Source organism: Symphalangus syndactylus, chromosome 9, assembly GCF_028878055.3.
Source record: "Symphalangus syndactylus isolate Jambi chromosome 9, NHGRI_mSymSyn1-v2.1_pri, whole genome shotgun sequence".
In the NCBI taxonomy this organism is placed as follows: Eukaryota; Metazoa; Chordata; class Mammalia; order Primates; family Hylobatidae; genus Symphalangus; species Symphalangus syndactylus.
Window position 1 is genome coordinate 32336907 of NC_072431.2, and position 17839 is coordinate 32354745.

Genomic DNA, 17839 nt, shown 5'->3' on the forward strand with positions numbered 1-17839 from the left:
AGGGATATGCCTTTGCTAAATCCGGGGAGCTCCTAACAAAAAGGCTACGTAAATTTGGTTTCAGGGCAATGCTGGGACAAGACATTTCCTGGTTTGATGACCTCAGAAATAGCCCTGGAGCATTGACAACAAGACTTGCTACAGATGCTTCCCAAGTTCAAGGGGTGAGCTGTGGGAGGGGAAATAGAAGTGTATTAACTGCATTGGCATTCTTTCGTTAGAGCATCCTGACAATCACCTGCATGTTTTCTATGGAATAGGGACCAGTGGGATTGGGATATCCTAAAGCCACATTTTCCGCTGCTTCTAACACTGACAAACAGCAGCTAAAGCACGGTGTCTCCCAGGCAGTGCCCAGAATCAGTATATGGCATGCACCAAAATCTGTCAGGGTTTTGGATTTCCTCTGAGTCTAACTTTGCTGAGACTCATTTCTGAGTCTGTTTTCAGGCCCAGAGGCTCAGCTTCAACAAGATTCAATACCGCCCCCCAGAGGGTGGGTGAAGAGGGCAAGGAAGTCTCCTTACTCACACAGGACCCCAGAGTGTGGTTTATAGCCTTATGAACAGAGAAGCTGTCCTGGGCAGCCTCTGGAGGAGCCCAGGGGGAAAGAAACTGGGGGAAAGTAATAAACGATTTTTATCTAGAATCTTGAAGGCGTCGAAGAGCTGACTTTCTGATTAAGGCAGACAGAGCTGTGGTGTGTAAACCCCAAAACCTACAGCCTTGTTCAAGGGGCTTACGCACATGATGAGGCTAGAATTTTATAAAACCTGCTGTTTGGATTGAAGTGAAGAGAGCCAAATTTCCCTTCCAACATCTCTACCCACTTTCTGTGAAAATTAAAAAAAAAAACCCTAACTTAAAATTATTTAAAAAAGGAGAAATAATATGTTAATAAATTATTTAAAAAACAAAACCAAAGGAAAAAAATTTTACATACAATTTTAAAACTGAACTATGATCTGTGAGGCCCTTGGAAGAAAAAATCTCACTGGACTGATAGTGCTGTACTGTAGCACGTCTCAACTCCTAGACAGTTTAACCAAAAATACCAAAAATGATATGGCAGAATTTCAACGGATCATGGAATCCTTTTACTCACCGGGAAATCCCTGTAAATAGGTCACTTTCAATTCATCTAGGCTTTTTCTGTAAGCACATGTGTTTCCCATAGACTTAGGATTACACTCTACATATGTGTTGCAGTCTTTCTTTTTTCCCCTGAAATAATCTAAGGTGAACATATTTTCATAATTATGTATTTTTCTACAATAGATTTTTAATGAGTGCACAATACTTCATTCTCATCTACTGTCATGTCTTAAAGGATTCTCTAGTTACGTTTTTCCTCTAGGTTTTTTTCCTCCTTATAAGCAATTTATATCATTTTATATCGAGCTTCCCACATCCTTGAGTATATTCTTAGTTCTCAAAATTTAATCACTGAATCAGTGTATAATCATTTTGGAAGATTTTGATATGCATTGCATAACTGCTTAAAGAAAGTTTGTTCCAATTTCACTCTCATCACTGGAGTACTGTAGTCTACTCCCCTTACTCTTGAATTTATGCTAAATACATAAGTCATAATCTTATCTCTTCTATTTTTGTGTCCTTCAATCTGCAAGGAGCTTTTGAAAGTTATTTACTATCACTAGAATTCAGAGAGTAACATCTAATTATCTTTCAAACACTCATCTTTTTAGAAAGAGGATTTTCTCAGAATTTTTCTAATACTTTTGTTGTTTTTTAAAAAACAAGATTGCTAGTCCAGGTCAAACTTATCTTAAGATTAGTGTGAGGTAGATTTGGCTTTGTTTTCTTGAAGCTGGATAGAAAATATTTCAAAAATATATTTTTAATATAGATTACATTTTCTACTGGTTTGAAATGTTTCCTCTGATTGTGAATACTAACTTCCCATATATACTTAGAACTAACTTTGGAGATTCTCTAGTCTGAATTGATCAATTTGACTTATTCTATTTAAAACCTTATTGTTTTAATTCATGATTTTTTTAATTTTTATAGATAGATACCAAGTAGGTGTATATATTTATGGGGTACATGAGAGGTTTTGGTACAAGCATGCAATGTGAAGTAAGTGCATTATGAAGAATGGGGTATCCATTTCCTCAAGCACTTATCCTTTGTGTTACAAACAATCCAATTACACTCTTAGTTATTTTTAAATGTACAATTAAATTATTTACTATAGTCATTCTATTGTGCTATCAAATAGTATGTCTTATTAATTCTATTTTCTTTGCACCCTTTGTTTTAATTCTTATAACTTGATACATTTTAGTATCTGGTAAGGCAAATCCCTGCACACTAAGTTTTCCTTTTCAAAATTCTCTTATCTATTTCTGGATGTTAATTATTTTAATGCACTTTACACTCATTTTAATTTCTTCTAAAAATTTATTTTTATTCTGGTCAAATTCATATACACACATACATACACAGTAGGATTGCTATTGTGGGGATACTAAATTTTCCTGAGAGACATGCAAACAAGACTCTAGTTTTTAGCAAGATTCATAGTTATATTAATATGTCCCACTGTCTTGCTCACTTTTTCTCATATATTTTTTCCACTATTTCGAATGAGATGTTTTTCTCAATTACATCCATAAATGAGTTGAGATGAAAGCTATTAGTTTTTGTATACTTATCTTAAGGACTTTCCAAGCTCTCTTATAAGTTATAATTTTAGAAATTTAATATAGTTTACTGGGTTTTCTAGATATATAATAAAATACCAGATATAGTTCTGAGATATTACAGGTTTGGTTTCAGACCACCACAATAAAGAGAATATTGCAATAAAGAATGTCACACTAATTTTTTGGCTTCCTAGTGCATATAAAAGTTGTGTTTACACTATACTGTATTCTACTAATTATGCAATAGCATTACGTCTAAAAATAAACAATGTACATATCTTAATTTATTAATAGCAACTGACTGAATCACGGTGGTGGTTGCTGAAGGTTAGAGTGGCAATATCTTATAAGACAACTGTGAAGTTTGCCTCATCAATTGACTCTTCCTTTCATGAAAGATTTATTTGTAGCATGTAATGCTGATTGATAGTATTTTACCCACAGTAGAATGTCTTTCAAAATTGGATTGAGTTCTCTTAAACCCTGCTGCTACTTTATCAACTAAGTTTATGTAATATTCTAATTCCTTTATAATCATTTCAACAATGTTCATAGCATTTTCACCGGGAGTGGATTTCATCTCAAGAAGCCACTTTGCTTATCCATAAGAAGCAACTGCTTATCCATTCAAGTTTTATCATGAGATTGCAGCAATTTAATGCAGCACATCTTCGGACTCCACTTCTAATTCTAGTTATCTTGCTATTTTCATGACATCTGCAGTTACTCCCTCTGAAGTCTTGAACCCTCAAAGTCATCTGTGAGGGTTGGAATCAACTTCTTTCAAGCACCTATTTATGTGGATATTCTGACCTCCTCCCATGAATCACAAATGTTCATATATATATATACACACACACAGACACACACACACACTTTAAGTTCTAGGGTACATGTTCTTAATGGCATCTAGAATGGTGAATCCTTTCCAGAAGGTTTTCAATTTACTTTGCCCAGTTCCTTCAGAGGAATAACTATGGCAGACGCAGCCTTGTAAAATGTTACTTCTTAAATAAAAAGACTTCAAAGTGAAAATTACTCCCTGACCCATGGGCAGCAGAATTCATGTTGGGTTAACAGGCACAACAACATTCATCTCCTTGTACATCTCCGTCAGAGCACTTGGGTGACTAGGTGCATTGTCAATGAGCACTAATATTTTTGAAAGCTGTATTTTTTCCTGAACAGTAGGTGTCAACAGTGGCTTAAAATATTCAAAAAACTGTGTTTTCAACAGATGTGCTTTCATCCAGCCTTTGTTATTCTATTTATAGACCATAGGCAGAGGAGATTTAGCATACCTCTTAGGGGCCTAGAATTTTTGGAATGGTAAGCTTCAACTCAAAGTCATCAGCTGCATTAACCCCTAACAAGAGAGTCAGCCTGTTTTTCATAAGTTTGAAGTCAGGCATTGACTTCTCCTCTCTAGATATGAAAGTCCTAGATGGCATCTTCCTCCAATAGAAAGCTGCTTTGTCAACATGGAAAATCTGTTATTTGGTGAAGCCACCTTCATCAATGACCTTAGCTAGATCTTCTGGAGAACTTGTGGCAGCTTCTACGTTAGCACTGCTGCTTCACCTTGCACTTTTACATTGTAGAGACGCTTTTTTCCTTAAACCTCATGAACCAACTTTTCTCCCGAAGGTTCCTCACTTCTCTCAGCCTTACTAGAATTGAAGAGAGTTAGGGCCTTGTTCTGAATTAGGTTTGGCTTAAGGCAATGTTGTAGCGGGTTTGATCTTGTCTCCAGACCACTCAAACTTTCTTCATATCATCAATAAAGCTGGTTCACTTCACTTTCTTATTATTTGTGTGTTCACTAAAATAGCACTTTTAATTTCCTTCAAGAACTTTTTTTTCTGCATTCACAGCTTGACTACCTGTTTAGCGCATGAGGCCTAACTTTTGGTCTATCTCAGCCTTCGACACACCTTCCTCACTGAGCTTAGTCATTTCTAGCTTTTGATTTAAAGTGAGAAATGTGTGACTCTTTATTTCACTTGAACACTTAGAGGCCAAAGTAGCGTTATTAATTGGCCTAATTTCAATATTATTGTGTCTCAGGTAATAGGGAAGTCTGAGGATAGAAAGAGACAGAGAATGGCCAGTCAGTGGAGCAGTCAGAACAAACACATTTATTGAATAAGTTTTCAGTCTTATATTGGCGTGGTTCATGGTGCTCTAAAACGATGACAATAATAATGCCAAAGATCACTGATCACAGATCACCATAACAGATATAATAATGAAAAAGTTTGAATATTGTGAGAATTACCAAAATGAGAGGCAGAAACATAAAGTGAACACATACTGTTGGAAAAATGGCACCAATGGAATTGCTCTGCATATACATGGTTGCCACGAACCTTCAATTAGTAAAAATCACAATATCTGCAAAGCAAGAAATGCAAAAAAGATCATTTTGTCTCTTCTTTTCTTTTTTTATGTTTATACTCATTTTATTTTCTTATTATATTAGCTAGAGCTCATTGAGAAATAAGAGTGGTAGTAGAGGTGATTCTCTCAAGCAAGACAAAAACTCGAAACTACAAAGTAGACATGTTGGACTTCATAAATTCAAAACTTTTATATAAACAAATGATAAACTAGAAAAACATTTATAATAAATATTAATATCCCTAATATAACCATATTATATGTAGTGTTCCTAAAACCATCATAAATGATATTCATGAAGATGGGGAATAACTGACACTATCATACAATGTACGAAGTTTTTCAACATTTTTTGGAGAGTAATAGTAAATAATAGTAAGCAAATGTTTTGGAGAGTAATAGTAAATAATGATAACCCGCCAAATACTAGAGTTGCTTTTCAAGTATTCTGTAATGCCTGACAGTCCTTGCCAACCAGAAATTCTCTTTTTTTTAAAATTATGTACTCTTTGAACAGAATTCTCATGAGTGAATTCCCTCCTATTGTGTAAGAATGTGTGTTCAAGGATATTTATCATTTTTTACATTAACAAAAAAATTAATAAAATTCCCTGGAAACTATCCAAATATCCATCAACAGGAAAATAGTTCAATCAATTATGATACATTTATAGTAAGGAATATTACACAGCTATTTTTTAAAGTGTTCCTATATATTGATCTGGAAGGATAGTTATGTAACACTGATAAGTGAAAAAAAGTCAAAGTACAAAGTAATATGTAGAGTATGAGCCCTTTTTGTAAAGAAAAATTTAAAATGTATGTATGTATTGTTAAATATGTATCTATGTTTGTGTCTTAGGATGTATTATTTTCAATTTTTTAAAAAATACCAATTGAATAAAATGTAAAAGGAAACAAAATAAGGACATCCCAAAGAACTGCAAAGTTGCTTTTCAAGTACTCTGTAATGCCTGACAGTCCTTGCCAACCAAAAATTCTTTTAAAAAAAAAATTGTGGCAAAATATTTGTAACATCAAATTTACTACTTTAACCATCTTTAAGTGTACAGCGGAATGGCATTAAGTACATTTACATTGTTATGTAACCATCACCACTATTCATCTCTAGAAATGTTTTACCATTCCAAACAGAGATTCTATACCCTTGAAACAGTAACTCCCCATCCTGCTCTCCCTCCCCTCAGCACCAGCAACCACCGTTCTACTTTCCGTGTCTGTGAATCTGACTACTCTATGTACCTCATCTAAGTGGAATCATATGAATTTATCCTTTTATGTATGGCTTATTTCACATAACATGATGTTTTTGAAGTTTCTCTATGCTATAGTATGTGTCAGAGCTACATTTTTATGGATGTTTATTTTACGGATATATCATATTTTCTTTATTCATTCATCTGTCTGTGGACATTCAGGTTGTTTGGCTATTGTGAATAATGCTGCTCTGAACATGGGTGTACAAATGAGAAATTCTTGATTTAGCCCGTTAGTCTCCAAGGAAGTTACCACTAACACATGGGAATGCTTTGGGACACAATTTTATGTTCCATTTGTGTCTTCAATTCAGTATAAAGATGCAAATTATTCCTGAATAACACTGCCTTAGCATCTAATGGTTACTAACAGCTTACCTTTTGTTGTTTTACATTTTTTTGTCTTAAATAATAATGTGTTTCTACGATTTTAAAAAGAAGTGATGTAATTGTCCTCACCCAAGTATTTTCTACAGAGTGTACCAAGCTTTGGTCATACCTGCCTAGCTGCAACTGAAACAAAGATTTGGAACCATTGGATACTCTGATTAGTATAGATATAATTACCACAGTGGTCCATTCTCCATCTATATTGGGAGTGAATCCATTTTGTCCATCTGCATTGACTAAATAGCTGTGTATTACAGCAGCATGTAACTTTGTACCAGTCAGCAGGCTAATTTCAATGAGAATCAAAGTGGTATCTTATAATAGTCTTGTATCAACTTCAAAAATATAATTATAGAGCAAGCATTAATCTTCATTGAATCAGTAATATTACCTCAAGCCCAATGGCTGGATATCTTCAAACAAGCCTAATGCATCAGTACTTGACACATGTGTAGCCCATGTTTAGGGCTGCATTAATCTCAGACAGACTGCTCTAGCACTGACACTCTTAAAATGAGATTAGTTAATAAATGAACTTCGGATAAGCTGTGAATAAAGAACCTTTTAATTAATTCAGCCTTCAGATATGGGAGCTCATCATTTAAAAGAACTTAATCATTTAAAAGAACTTAACTTTTTGAACAGAGGACTACCATATGACCCAGCAATTCCACTCTTAGGTCTATATCCAAAAGAATTGAAAGCAGGGACTTGAAAGGTGCTTATACACCAGTGTTCATAGCAGCATTATTCACAATAGCCAAAAGTTGGAAATAACCCCAGTGTCCATCAACGGATGAATGGATAAACAAAATGTGATATATACATACAATGGAATATTCAGTTTTAAAAGGGAATGAAGCTAGGTGTGATGGCTCATGCCTGCAATCCCAGCACTATGGGAGGCCAAGGTGGGAGGATTACTTGAGCTTAGGAGTTTAAGACCAGCCTGGGCAACATAGTAAGACCTCATTTCTACTAAGATTAAAAAATTAGCAGGTGTAGTGGCATGCATCTGTGGTCCCAGCTACTTAGCATGCTGGGGCAGGAGGGCTGCTTGAGCCCAGGAGGTCAAGGCTACGGTGAGCCATAATTATGCCACTGCCCTCCAGCCTGGGTGACAGAGTGAGACCTTGTCTCAAAATAAAATAAAATAAAATAAAATAAACAAGAAATAAAAATAAAAAGGAATGAAATTTTTATACCTGCTACAACATGCCTGAAGCTTGAAAACATTATGCTTAGCAAAATAAGCCAGACACAGAAGGAAAAATATTGTATGATTCTACTTCTAGAGATGCCTAGGGTAGGCAAATTTATACAGACAGAGAGTTAGAGTAGAAGTCACCAAGAGCTTGGGGGAGAGAGAAGAAAGGGAGCTTATCGTTTAATGGATATAGAGTTTTTGTTGGGCATGATTTAAAAGCTTTAGGTATACATATGTGATGGTTACACAACATTGTGAAATGCCACTGAATTGTACACTTAAGAATGGTTAAAATGATATATATTGTTATGTATATTTCATCACAACTTTATAAAAGATCTGACCTTTTTGTGTAATGGTAGTTGGTAAAAGAGACCGTGTGTCTGAGATGGGTTGATTGCTTTTTGGTTTGCAGGCTACCGGCTCTCAGATCGGGATGATGGTCAATTCCTTCACTAACGTCACTGTGGCCATGATCATTGCCTTCTCCTTTAGCTGGAAGCTAAGCCTGGTCATCTTGTGCTTCTTCCCCTTCTTGGCTTTATCAGGAGCCACACAGACCAGGATGTTGACAGGATTTGCCTCTCGAGATAAGCAGGCCCTGGAGATGGTGGGACAGGTAATCTTGCAGATCTAATTTTCCCATTCCTCATGGCTGAGTGGCTATCAGACAAACTGTTAAAAACGAATAGTACGAAGAGACTTGACAGGCACACTTAAGAACCTTCTACCACCCTTTGTATGCATGCTTGGCCCAAAGGCTGAGGCAATAAAGCTCCGAGGCTCTGAGTATGAGCTGGCGTGGAGAAATAGTGGGGTGAACACGGGATTGCCTGTTCAATTTCCTCTCGTATAGTGATTCATTCCACATTCCAATTTGGTGTACTCTCACTTGCAGGGGTGGATAGTTCAGTTTTCTGGCCGTGAGGCTTTTGCAGTTTACTGGTTCCCCTGAGCCATGCTTTCCACACGCAGAGGAGCTATGATGGTTTTAATGGCACATGGCTTTTCTCTTCACACTTTAGAGTCCCCCAGGCTTGGGGCAAGTGTCTTTCTCCACTAGAATTATGAGCTGCAGTTTAGGTTTTGGAAACACTTAGGTTTTAGCTACACATTTTAAAGTGTGTTCTAATTAATATCTTGTCCTTGGGGGGTAAATGAGGGATGGTGGCATAAACACTTCTCAAGTATAAGCATTAAGGGAAACTTGAATTTAACTGAAAAGTTGTCTCGTGGTCCAGTTGGGTTGATCTCCAGCCACTTCTTTGTATTCCCAGATGACGCATTCTCTGATTTGTACCACATTCTGCCATTTGCACCATCTAATACAGGCAGCCATTGAAATGTCATGAAAAGAGTTATTTCTGCCCTTGTATTCCTAAGACTCTTTTTCAATCTTCAGATTACAAATGAAGCCCTCAGTAACATCCGCACTGTTGCTGGAATTGGAAAGGAGAGGCAGTTCATTGAAGCACTGGAGACTGAGCTGGAGAAGCCCCTCAAGACAGCCATTCAGAAAGCCAACGTTTATGGATTCTGCTTTGCCTTTTCCCAGTGCATTGTGTTTATTGCGAATTCTGCTTCCTACAGATATGGAGGTTACTTAATTCCCAATGAGGGGCTCCATTTCAGCTACGTGTTCAGGTGAGGAATATCTAGCCAAGGTGAGAAAAGATCAACACACAAGGAAGGAATAGCCTGGTTCTATCAGTTAGCTTTTTTTCTGCTTAACAAACCGTCCCAAGCTTGGTGTCTTACAATAGCTGGGATTAATTATTTCTCAAGATTCTGTGGGTCATCAGGGTGGTTCCTCTGACCTGGGCTGACTCAGTCAGGCTTCTGTGTATTCTTCTGTCTCCACGTGGCCTGTCTAGCAGATGAGCTTCTTTTCTTCGTATTATGGCCTCAGAGTTCCAAGTGCCACAAAAGAGGGCAAGCCTCACTGTGCAAGTACTTTTCTAGTCTCTCCACACAAAGAAACTCTCTAATTTTCTGTTTGGCCAAAGAAAGTCATACCATCAAGCCCAGGTTTAAGGAATAGAAAAGAATAGAATCCAATTTTTGATGAGAGGAGTAAAAAAGCCATGTTGCAAAGGGATGCATGATAGTGTGAATTAATATGATTGTTGTTTATAAACAATCTGCCACACATGTTAATGCTGAGAAAATCCAGAGGCCTTGGCTAAGATGGTTCATAGAGAACTGTTTTATTTGAACTCCTCTCTTGCAAAGAGGGCTGACTCCTCCCAGCTGGTTCCTCCTAGGCAGAGACAGTATGGGCCATACAGGTGAATGATGTTCCATTCATATAGCCAAAGCCTGCTTTTCTAATAAGATTAGCTTTTAGTTCAATTTCTCCCATTTCCAGAGGTGAAAGCCTAAGGGTGTCAGGGTACTGGGGAACGAGGTACACATGTATATGGGTGAGTAGGGGGGTAAGGGTGGAGATGGTCTGAGAAACGTTTGGAGGGCATTAGGAAAAGTGGTCCTATAGGAATCGGTTCTTGGGTTTCCTTCTCTAGCCGTGAGTCCCGCCTTCTCACCTGGTATCTCTTTCAGCACTTCTGTCCCGCTCCACTACACCCACCCAGCTAGGAAAGTCTCTCTTTTCTAAATCTTTGCATATTTAAGGCTACTAATCTAAATTAGAAAACACAAACCATTGGCTTATTTTTATTTAGTTTATATTAAGGTTTTAGAATAATTTTTTTGCCAACATGTAAAAATCTGGGGCTACGGGCTGGGTGCAGTGGTTCATGCCTGTAATCTCAGTGCCCTGGGAGGCCGAGGCGGGTGGATCACTTGAGGTCAGGAGTTTGAGACCAGCCTGGCCAACATGGCGAAACCTCATCTCTACAAAAAATACAAAAATTAGCCGGGTATGGTGGTGTGTGCCTGTAATCCCAGCTACTCGGGAGGCTGAGGCAGGAGAAAGGAGAATCGCTTGAACCCAGGAGGCGGAGGCTGCAGTGAGCTAAGATCATGCCACTACACTCCAGCTTGGGTGACAGAGTGAGACTCCATCTCAAAACAAAACAAAACAAACAACAACAAAAAAAAACTGGGACTACAGAAAACTCCCAATTTCTGGCTTCACTTTAAAAATTGGAAGGTCATCTTCCACCATTTTCCATTTCATTTCAAGTGCTTTTCATTCCCTTAGGCTTTAAACTGGGCTCCCAGAGATGTTCAGATTTGCAATTCCGGCCTAAAACAATTCCTGCTTATGAACTGAGCAGTGTGACACACAAAGACACATCCCTTATCCCTATCCCCATCCCAGGCAGAGACCCTCTGTGCATGACAGTGCAGGTGAACAGCTTTGGGGGCTACTACTCGCATCATAGTCTCTACAGCAACAAAGTTATCTCTCATTATATTTATCATTCATTTATTCATTCACTCACTCTTTCGTTAATTAAGTACATGTTGACTATAGTTAGAGGCTAAGACAAGTAAAAGGAGACAGGCAATTGCATCTGTCTTGCTCTCTGACGCAAAAATTATATACGTGCCTGGTGCAGAATTGATGCTTATATCATCAATCATTATCTTTTATATACCTATTATAGATTCAAAAACTGTTAGAATTCTAGAAAAATCAACTCAATCTGGTGATCTTTCAACCCTGCTTTTTCTTTTAAAAAAAATTTTTCAGAAGTCTTTTTCCCCCCTCAAACAATTTTCTTTTTTTTTTTTTGAGACGGAGTCTTGCTCTGTCACCCGGGCTGGAGTGCAGTGGCGCGATCTCGGCTCACTACAAGCTCTGCCTCCTAGGTTCACGCCATTCTCCTGCCTCAGCCTCCCGAGTAGCTGGGACCACGGGCGACCACCACCACGCCCGGCTAATTTTTTGTATTTTTAGTAGAGACGGGGTTTCACCGTGTTAGCCAGGATGGTCTCGATCTTCTGACCTCGTGATCCACCCACCTCGGCCTCCCAAAGTGCGGGGATTATAGGCGTGAGCCACCGCACCTGGCCAACAATTTTCTTAAAGGAAGCTATTGTGGTCGAATAAAGGTTTGGAGGTCTGAGCTCTCCCCTTCCTGCTTGTTCAGTCCTCTTCTTACTCCTTTTTCATAGAACACAGTTTGAAAACTGCCAGTCTCTTAAACACCACCCTCTCCATTTCCAGACAAGTCTGAAGTGACTTGCTCAAGGATATTTGGTCCTTTCCTAGCAGAACCAGGGCTAGATCCCCAAACTTCTGCCTTCAGGTCATCACACCAACCACGCCTCCCTGCTCTCTGCCTGTGTGTCTGTCTGGTTACAGGGTGATCTCTGCAGTTGTACTGAGTGCGACAGCTCTTGGAAGAGCCTTCTCTTACACCCCAAGTTATGCAAAAGCTAAAATATCAGCTGCACGCTTTTTTCAACTGCTGGACCGACAACCCCCAATCAGTGTATACAATACTGCAGGTGAAAAATGGGTAAGTGTTGGAATACTATGCAGCCATAAAAAAGGATGAGTCCATGTCCTTTGCAGGGACAGGGATGAAGCTGGAAACCATCATTCTCAGCAAACTAACACAAGAACAGAAAACCAAACACCACATGTTCTCACTCATAAGTGGGAGTTGCACAATGAGAACACATGGACACAGGATGGGGAACATCACACACCGGGGCCTGTCAGGGGATGGCGGGGGGTAGGGGAGGGATAGCATTAGGAGAAATACCTAATGTAGATGATAGGTTGATGGGTGTAGCGAACCACCATGACATGTGTATACCTATGTAACAAACCTGCACATTCTGCACATCTACCCCAGAACTTAAAGTCTAATAAAATAAATAAATAAATAAAATGTGTAAGTATTGATGAGGGGTAAGGTTGTGCGTGTGTGTGTGTGCAGGACAGCCATTAGGGATGGCCATACAATACCACTTGCTTCTAAATTCCTGCTGTATATGGGTTCATTCATACGTACTTGGAGTGGACAAACAGTAGATTTATAAATACAAAGGAATAAAGTAAATTAGCATCAAAAATTATTCCTAAAGCTAGCATTTGAACAAGGCAATGACATTCAATGAATGCTAAATTCTGTGTAATATAAAATACATTTAGTTCCCAAATGAATGAAGACAGTTGTCCTCTGAGATCTACCTAACCACTGTGTTTTCTATTGATGTTCTGATACAGAATGTAGAAAAATCAATTCTTCCTGTCCAATAACATTGATTTAATTCATGTTCATCTTGATTCAAGTTTTAGCTTATGTGGATGTCCAGAAAATCAATTCAATCTCAACAAAATATCTGTTCTTCTAATTGATAGATAGGTATTTTTAAATCTTCTCTACCTATTTTTGAAAATTTTAGTATGTTCCAGAAAGCAAAGCAAATCTAAACACTAGTAAAGCTAAGCTAAATTCTGTAATCTTCTAAATTGGTAAAATTTCTCCTTCAGTTCAGTAAATGTAAAGTTTCTGTGTGGTCTATTAAATGTCTATCCATTTCTAGAGTTTATAAGTTAGAGAGTTTTAAGCACACCGAAGTACAATAGAAAGTGTTCACCTTTGCAGTACAGACCTCAGGTAACTTTCTTTCTAGGTCGTTTTAAGTGTAACATTATTTTTTGTCTTTAGGAGAACAAAGCTATAGGATTTGAACAGTTACTGGCTTCTGTGATGTAATATCTTCCAGCTATTCTCTTCTATTCAGAATGTCAGGAATAGATGGCAAGAAAATCCCCTTAGGTTAGACTGGGAATAGGGGGAGTCAAATGTCTTTAATTTCGTTGCCCAAGCCTTCTTTTATACTACATCTTTCAGAGTAGAAAATGGAATGTCCTTTTATTAAGTTGCTGTCTCTATACTTTGCACTTTGGCAGCGTGGTTTGAAGGTATCTCAAGCAGGGATTTTAAACTCAAGATTTTAAACTCAATATTCTAGGCTCTAATTTGTAAATAAGAGCGTCTCTAATTTTGATCCTCCCATCCACAGAACAACTTCCAGGGGAAGATTGATTTTGTTGATTGTAAATTTACATATCCTTCTCGACCTGACTCGCAAGTTCTGAATGGTCTCTCAGTGTCGATTAGTCCAGGGCAGACACTGGCGTTTGTTGGGAGCAGTGGCTGTGGCAAAAGCACTAGCATTCAGCTGTTGGAACGTTTCTATGATCCTGATCAAGGGAAGGTGGTAAGCCTCACAAACTTTTTGAGAATTTTGCCTTCTGCAGAGTATTTCCAACCCCTAAAAGTGGGCTTCAAGTTTTTGCTTTGCCAGACTCACGTTAAAATGCTTGCCTTAGGCACTTACCCCATGCATATTTTCCAGTCCCAGTCATTTGCTGCTTCACCTGATTCTACCTCACAATTTCTAATGTCAGATTTTCCCCAGTTCCAGATGGCCTGCTGACCAGTTAGGCAAAGAAAACTGGGCACACTGCAAAGCTGGAGATGAGTGTATTTAATAGAAGCACTCACCCATAAATGGAGCAGAAAGTGCAGACTAATCAGGAAACTAATGACCAGGAATGGAAAAAGTAGAGTGATAAGGGAAATAATGATGAATGAGCAAGAAAGGAGATTTAGCATGAAAAGATCTAAGACAATCCTTGTTCAAGAAGTCGAAATCTAAATAATGCAAGGAACTCAGATTGAGAGCCATGTACCATAAATCTTTAGCAAGGATATTTGAAATTTTGGTGAATAGCTTTGGCATTTATTTTTCATAACGTTTCTTCCTCTTTTCTGTCCTTTTTTTCTTTCTTTAAAAGTAATATATGCAGAAGGTCACAAAATCAAATAATAAATATTTATAATAAAAATCCACCCCCCTGCTTTATGCTTACACTCCCACTCCACATTTCTCTGCTCAAAGGCAACTATTTTTGACCACTTGATGTTTTTTGATCTCCCGATGATGACTTTTATGTCTTTAAATAATATGTTCATGCTATTTCATGATTTAACAAATTTAGACTCTCTGTGATTTATTCTCAAGAGATAAAAATCTGCTTACCCTCACCACTCCCTCCTTTTGCCTACCTCCTCTCAATATAGTTATATCATTTTTTAGGCCTTCTATTTATAAATTTGTAAACTTCTGATCTGCTTCCGTTGCTCTTTCACCACCTGTAGATAGTTCCTCTTGAATTCTCGCTTTCTAAAATAAAAATGTTAGCAATCCTACCTTTATTTTCACCTCTTACTCCCTTCTTTTACCTCTTAAGTTCTAACTGCACTTTTATCAAGAATTCAGAGCACATTGTTTATAAATTATCTTTCTTGCTTTCACTCTAAGTTGATTCTAAAAGTTGAAAATCAATTGACAGCTTTTTTAATGATTATGTAAATATTTTTCATCCCTCAGTCAAATAGTTAGTTACATTTGCATTATATTTTTTTTTATTGTTTTTCTGAAAGGTTTCTTTTTTTCTTGCATTCTTTGTCTTTATGAAAACCTTTGTGTTCTTCCAATGTCTTTATCAGGCCATCTCTTCCCTCATTTCTGTCGCTTGCAACCTTTGCCTGTTAAACAGTCGTCATCCTGTGAGTTCCCTGTGGTATTTCCTTGGATTAGATCCATTATCTCGTAGTTCCCATAAATTCCTTTTTCATAGTTTTCACCCCCTTTTGTTGGAGATCATCCACAAGCAATTTTCTAAGAAATAGTTCATAGGTATGGGTCTGAAAATGTTTCATTTTGCTTCATACTTGATTAATTGTTTAATCCTAATATTTTGAAAGTGGCCTTTCTGACTTCCCTGAATAATATAATCTTTAGTGTAATGAGGACAGATAACATTATGAAGAGAAATGCTAAGAAAAATTTGAAAGAGGCAACTAAAGATTTCCTTGTATAAAGCAAAGCAAGGAAACAAGCAAACAGAAATTGACAGAATCCAAGAAGTTATAAAAATAAGGACTAAGTGTTGATTACCTATAATTTATAATCCCTTCTGTTATTAAGTTGAGGTATAAAGATTTTAAATTTGTTTGAAAGCATTTGGTAACCGATGAACCTAGAAAGCCCATTGTAACCAGAGGTATAATTCCAGTAAGTCAGAGGGTTCAATTTTCCAAAATGTCAGTTCTGTCATGCCTGCAGCCAACATAGATTGTGAACTATGCAAGGTACAGGAAACTGAATCCCTCATATTTACTTTTCCAACATTAACATGTATATTAAGTATATTTCTCTGAATATGCCCAGTGAATGTTCTGGTCACAGGTCAAAAGCAAGGCCAATAAGGAAATCATTATGACTTCTTGCATTTCATAGGCACAGTATATTTTGTTATAACATTGTAAAACATTTCTACAAACATTTTAAGCAGAAAACCTACCACTTTTTATAAGTTTTTTTTCAAAGTCCTCTTTGCTCTTAAGCTACCAAATGCAAGCATTCAATATTTTCAACATTTATTTGGATACCTATGATGTGCCTCTTACTGCATGAGTCCCTGTGGGAGAGTCTAAGGACCATGAAACATGTCTTCTGCCTTCTAGGAGCTTACAATGTAGCACATTTAGAAGAATGAGCAAACAGCCCAAGTGTTTAATTATTAAACTGTGTTTTGCAGACTTAAGTGCTATGGAAAATGAGTACAGCAAGATAAGCCAGGGCTAATTGTTATTGAGAAATGCTTTATATTTTTTCTAATAGTGTTTGCTTTTCCCATTACTTAGAAATTATCTTAAATATAATCTGTTCATACCATTTATCACAACTTTTTTCTGAAATAATAGGGCCAAATACTTTATAGTAGCATGTTAGGCATCTGTGCCTTTAACAGTCTAGGACTCTTTAGTGAACCAGCTCATGTGGTAGATATTCAAGTACCTGGACTTAACTGCCTAACTAGACTGTGAGTTCCTAGGAAACAGAGATTATATTTTCTTTACGTAGCAGACATAGACTGCTTAGGGTGGTGCTTTGTGGCAGGTGATTCAAATATATGTTTGTTGATTGACAAAGTGAATAAATGTATTCCTTTTTTACTTGGTTTTATTATCTCAGTTATGCAGAGAATGGAGTTAGTAAAATCAAGAAAACAGGTTTGACCCTTATATTGCCCAAAAGTTTCACAGAGAAAAATCCTTTCCATAACTCATGGGTCTCAAAATAGAGCAACCCTGTATATTTGTAGAGAGTGTGCTGCACCAAAGTAAGGGGACGTTGTTTCTTACCTGAATACCTGAGCGTCTTTCTCGTTTGTTCCACCTGTAGAGCCAGAGTTCAGGAAATAAATAGGACCATAGTCTGATTAGTGTTCACATGGATGCCACTCCTGATAGACACTACATCCAGAGGTCAAAGGCAACATAATTTATTCCATAATTTTAGCCTTGGGATTGTTGTCTGTTAAGCAAACCAAATGTCCTGCATAGCACCTAATGCTAGAATATGAACTTTCCTCACTGCTGGAATTCTAAAAACCTAATGACCTGTCATCTCCTCTATTGGCAGATGATAGATGGGCATGACAGCAAAAAAGTAAATGTCCAGTTCCTCCGCTCAAACATTGGAATTGTTTCCCAGGAACCAGTGTTGTTTGCCTGTAGCATAATGGACAATATCAAGTATGGAGACAACACCAAAGAAATTCCCACGGAAAGAGTCATAGCAGCTGCAAAACAGGCTCAGCTGCATGATTTTGTCATGTCACTCCCAGAGGTGAGTACGAAGTGAGAACCATTCCCTATGAGAGACAAGGATGGGGAGAAGTAGAATGATCAGAGTGTACAGGTTGAGCATCCCTAATCTGAAAATCCCAAATCCAAAATGTTCCAAAATTCAAAAATTTTTGAATGCCAACATGATTCCACAAGTGGAAAATTTCACACTTGACTTCATGTGATGGGTCACAGTCAAAATGCAGTCAAAACTTTGTTTCATGAACAAAATTATTAAAAATATTATAGGAATTTACTTCTGGG

General features: G+C 37.5%; 1 protein-coding gene across 1 annotated transcript in view; it reads left to right on the forward strand.

Moving 5' to 3' along the window:
* The window catches only part of ABCB11 (ATP binding cassette subfamily B member 11), a 102378-nt gene that overhangs the window by 81181 nt on the left and 3358 nt on the right, over nucleotides 1-17839 (forward strand). The window contains exons 20-25 of the mRNA XM_055291888.2: nucleotides 3-164; nucleotides 8362-8565; nucleotides 9349-9590; nucleotides 12220-12376; nucleotides 13896-14093; nucleotides 17370-17576. Coding sequence (XP_055147863.1) covers nucleotides 3-164; nucleotides 8362-8565; nucleotides 9349-9590; nucleotides 12220-12376; nucleotides 13896-14093; nucleotides 17370-17576 — 1170 coding nt within the window. The remainder of the gene's footprint in view (nucleotides 1-2; nucleotides 165-8361; nucleotides 8566-9348; nucleotides 9591-12219; nucleotides 12377-13895; nucleotides 14094-17369; nucleotides 17577-17839) is intronic.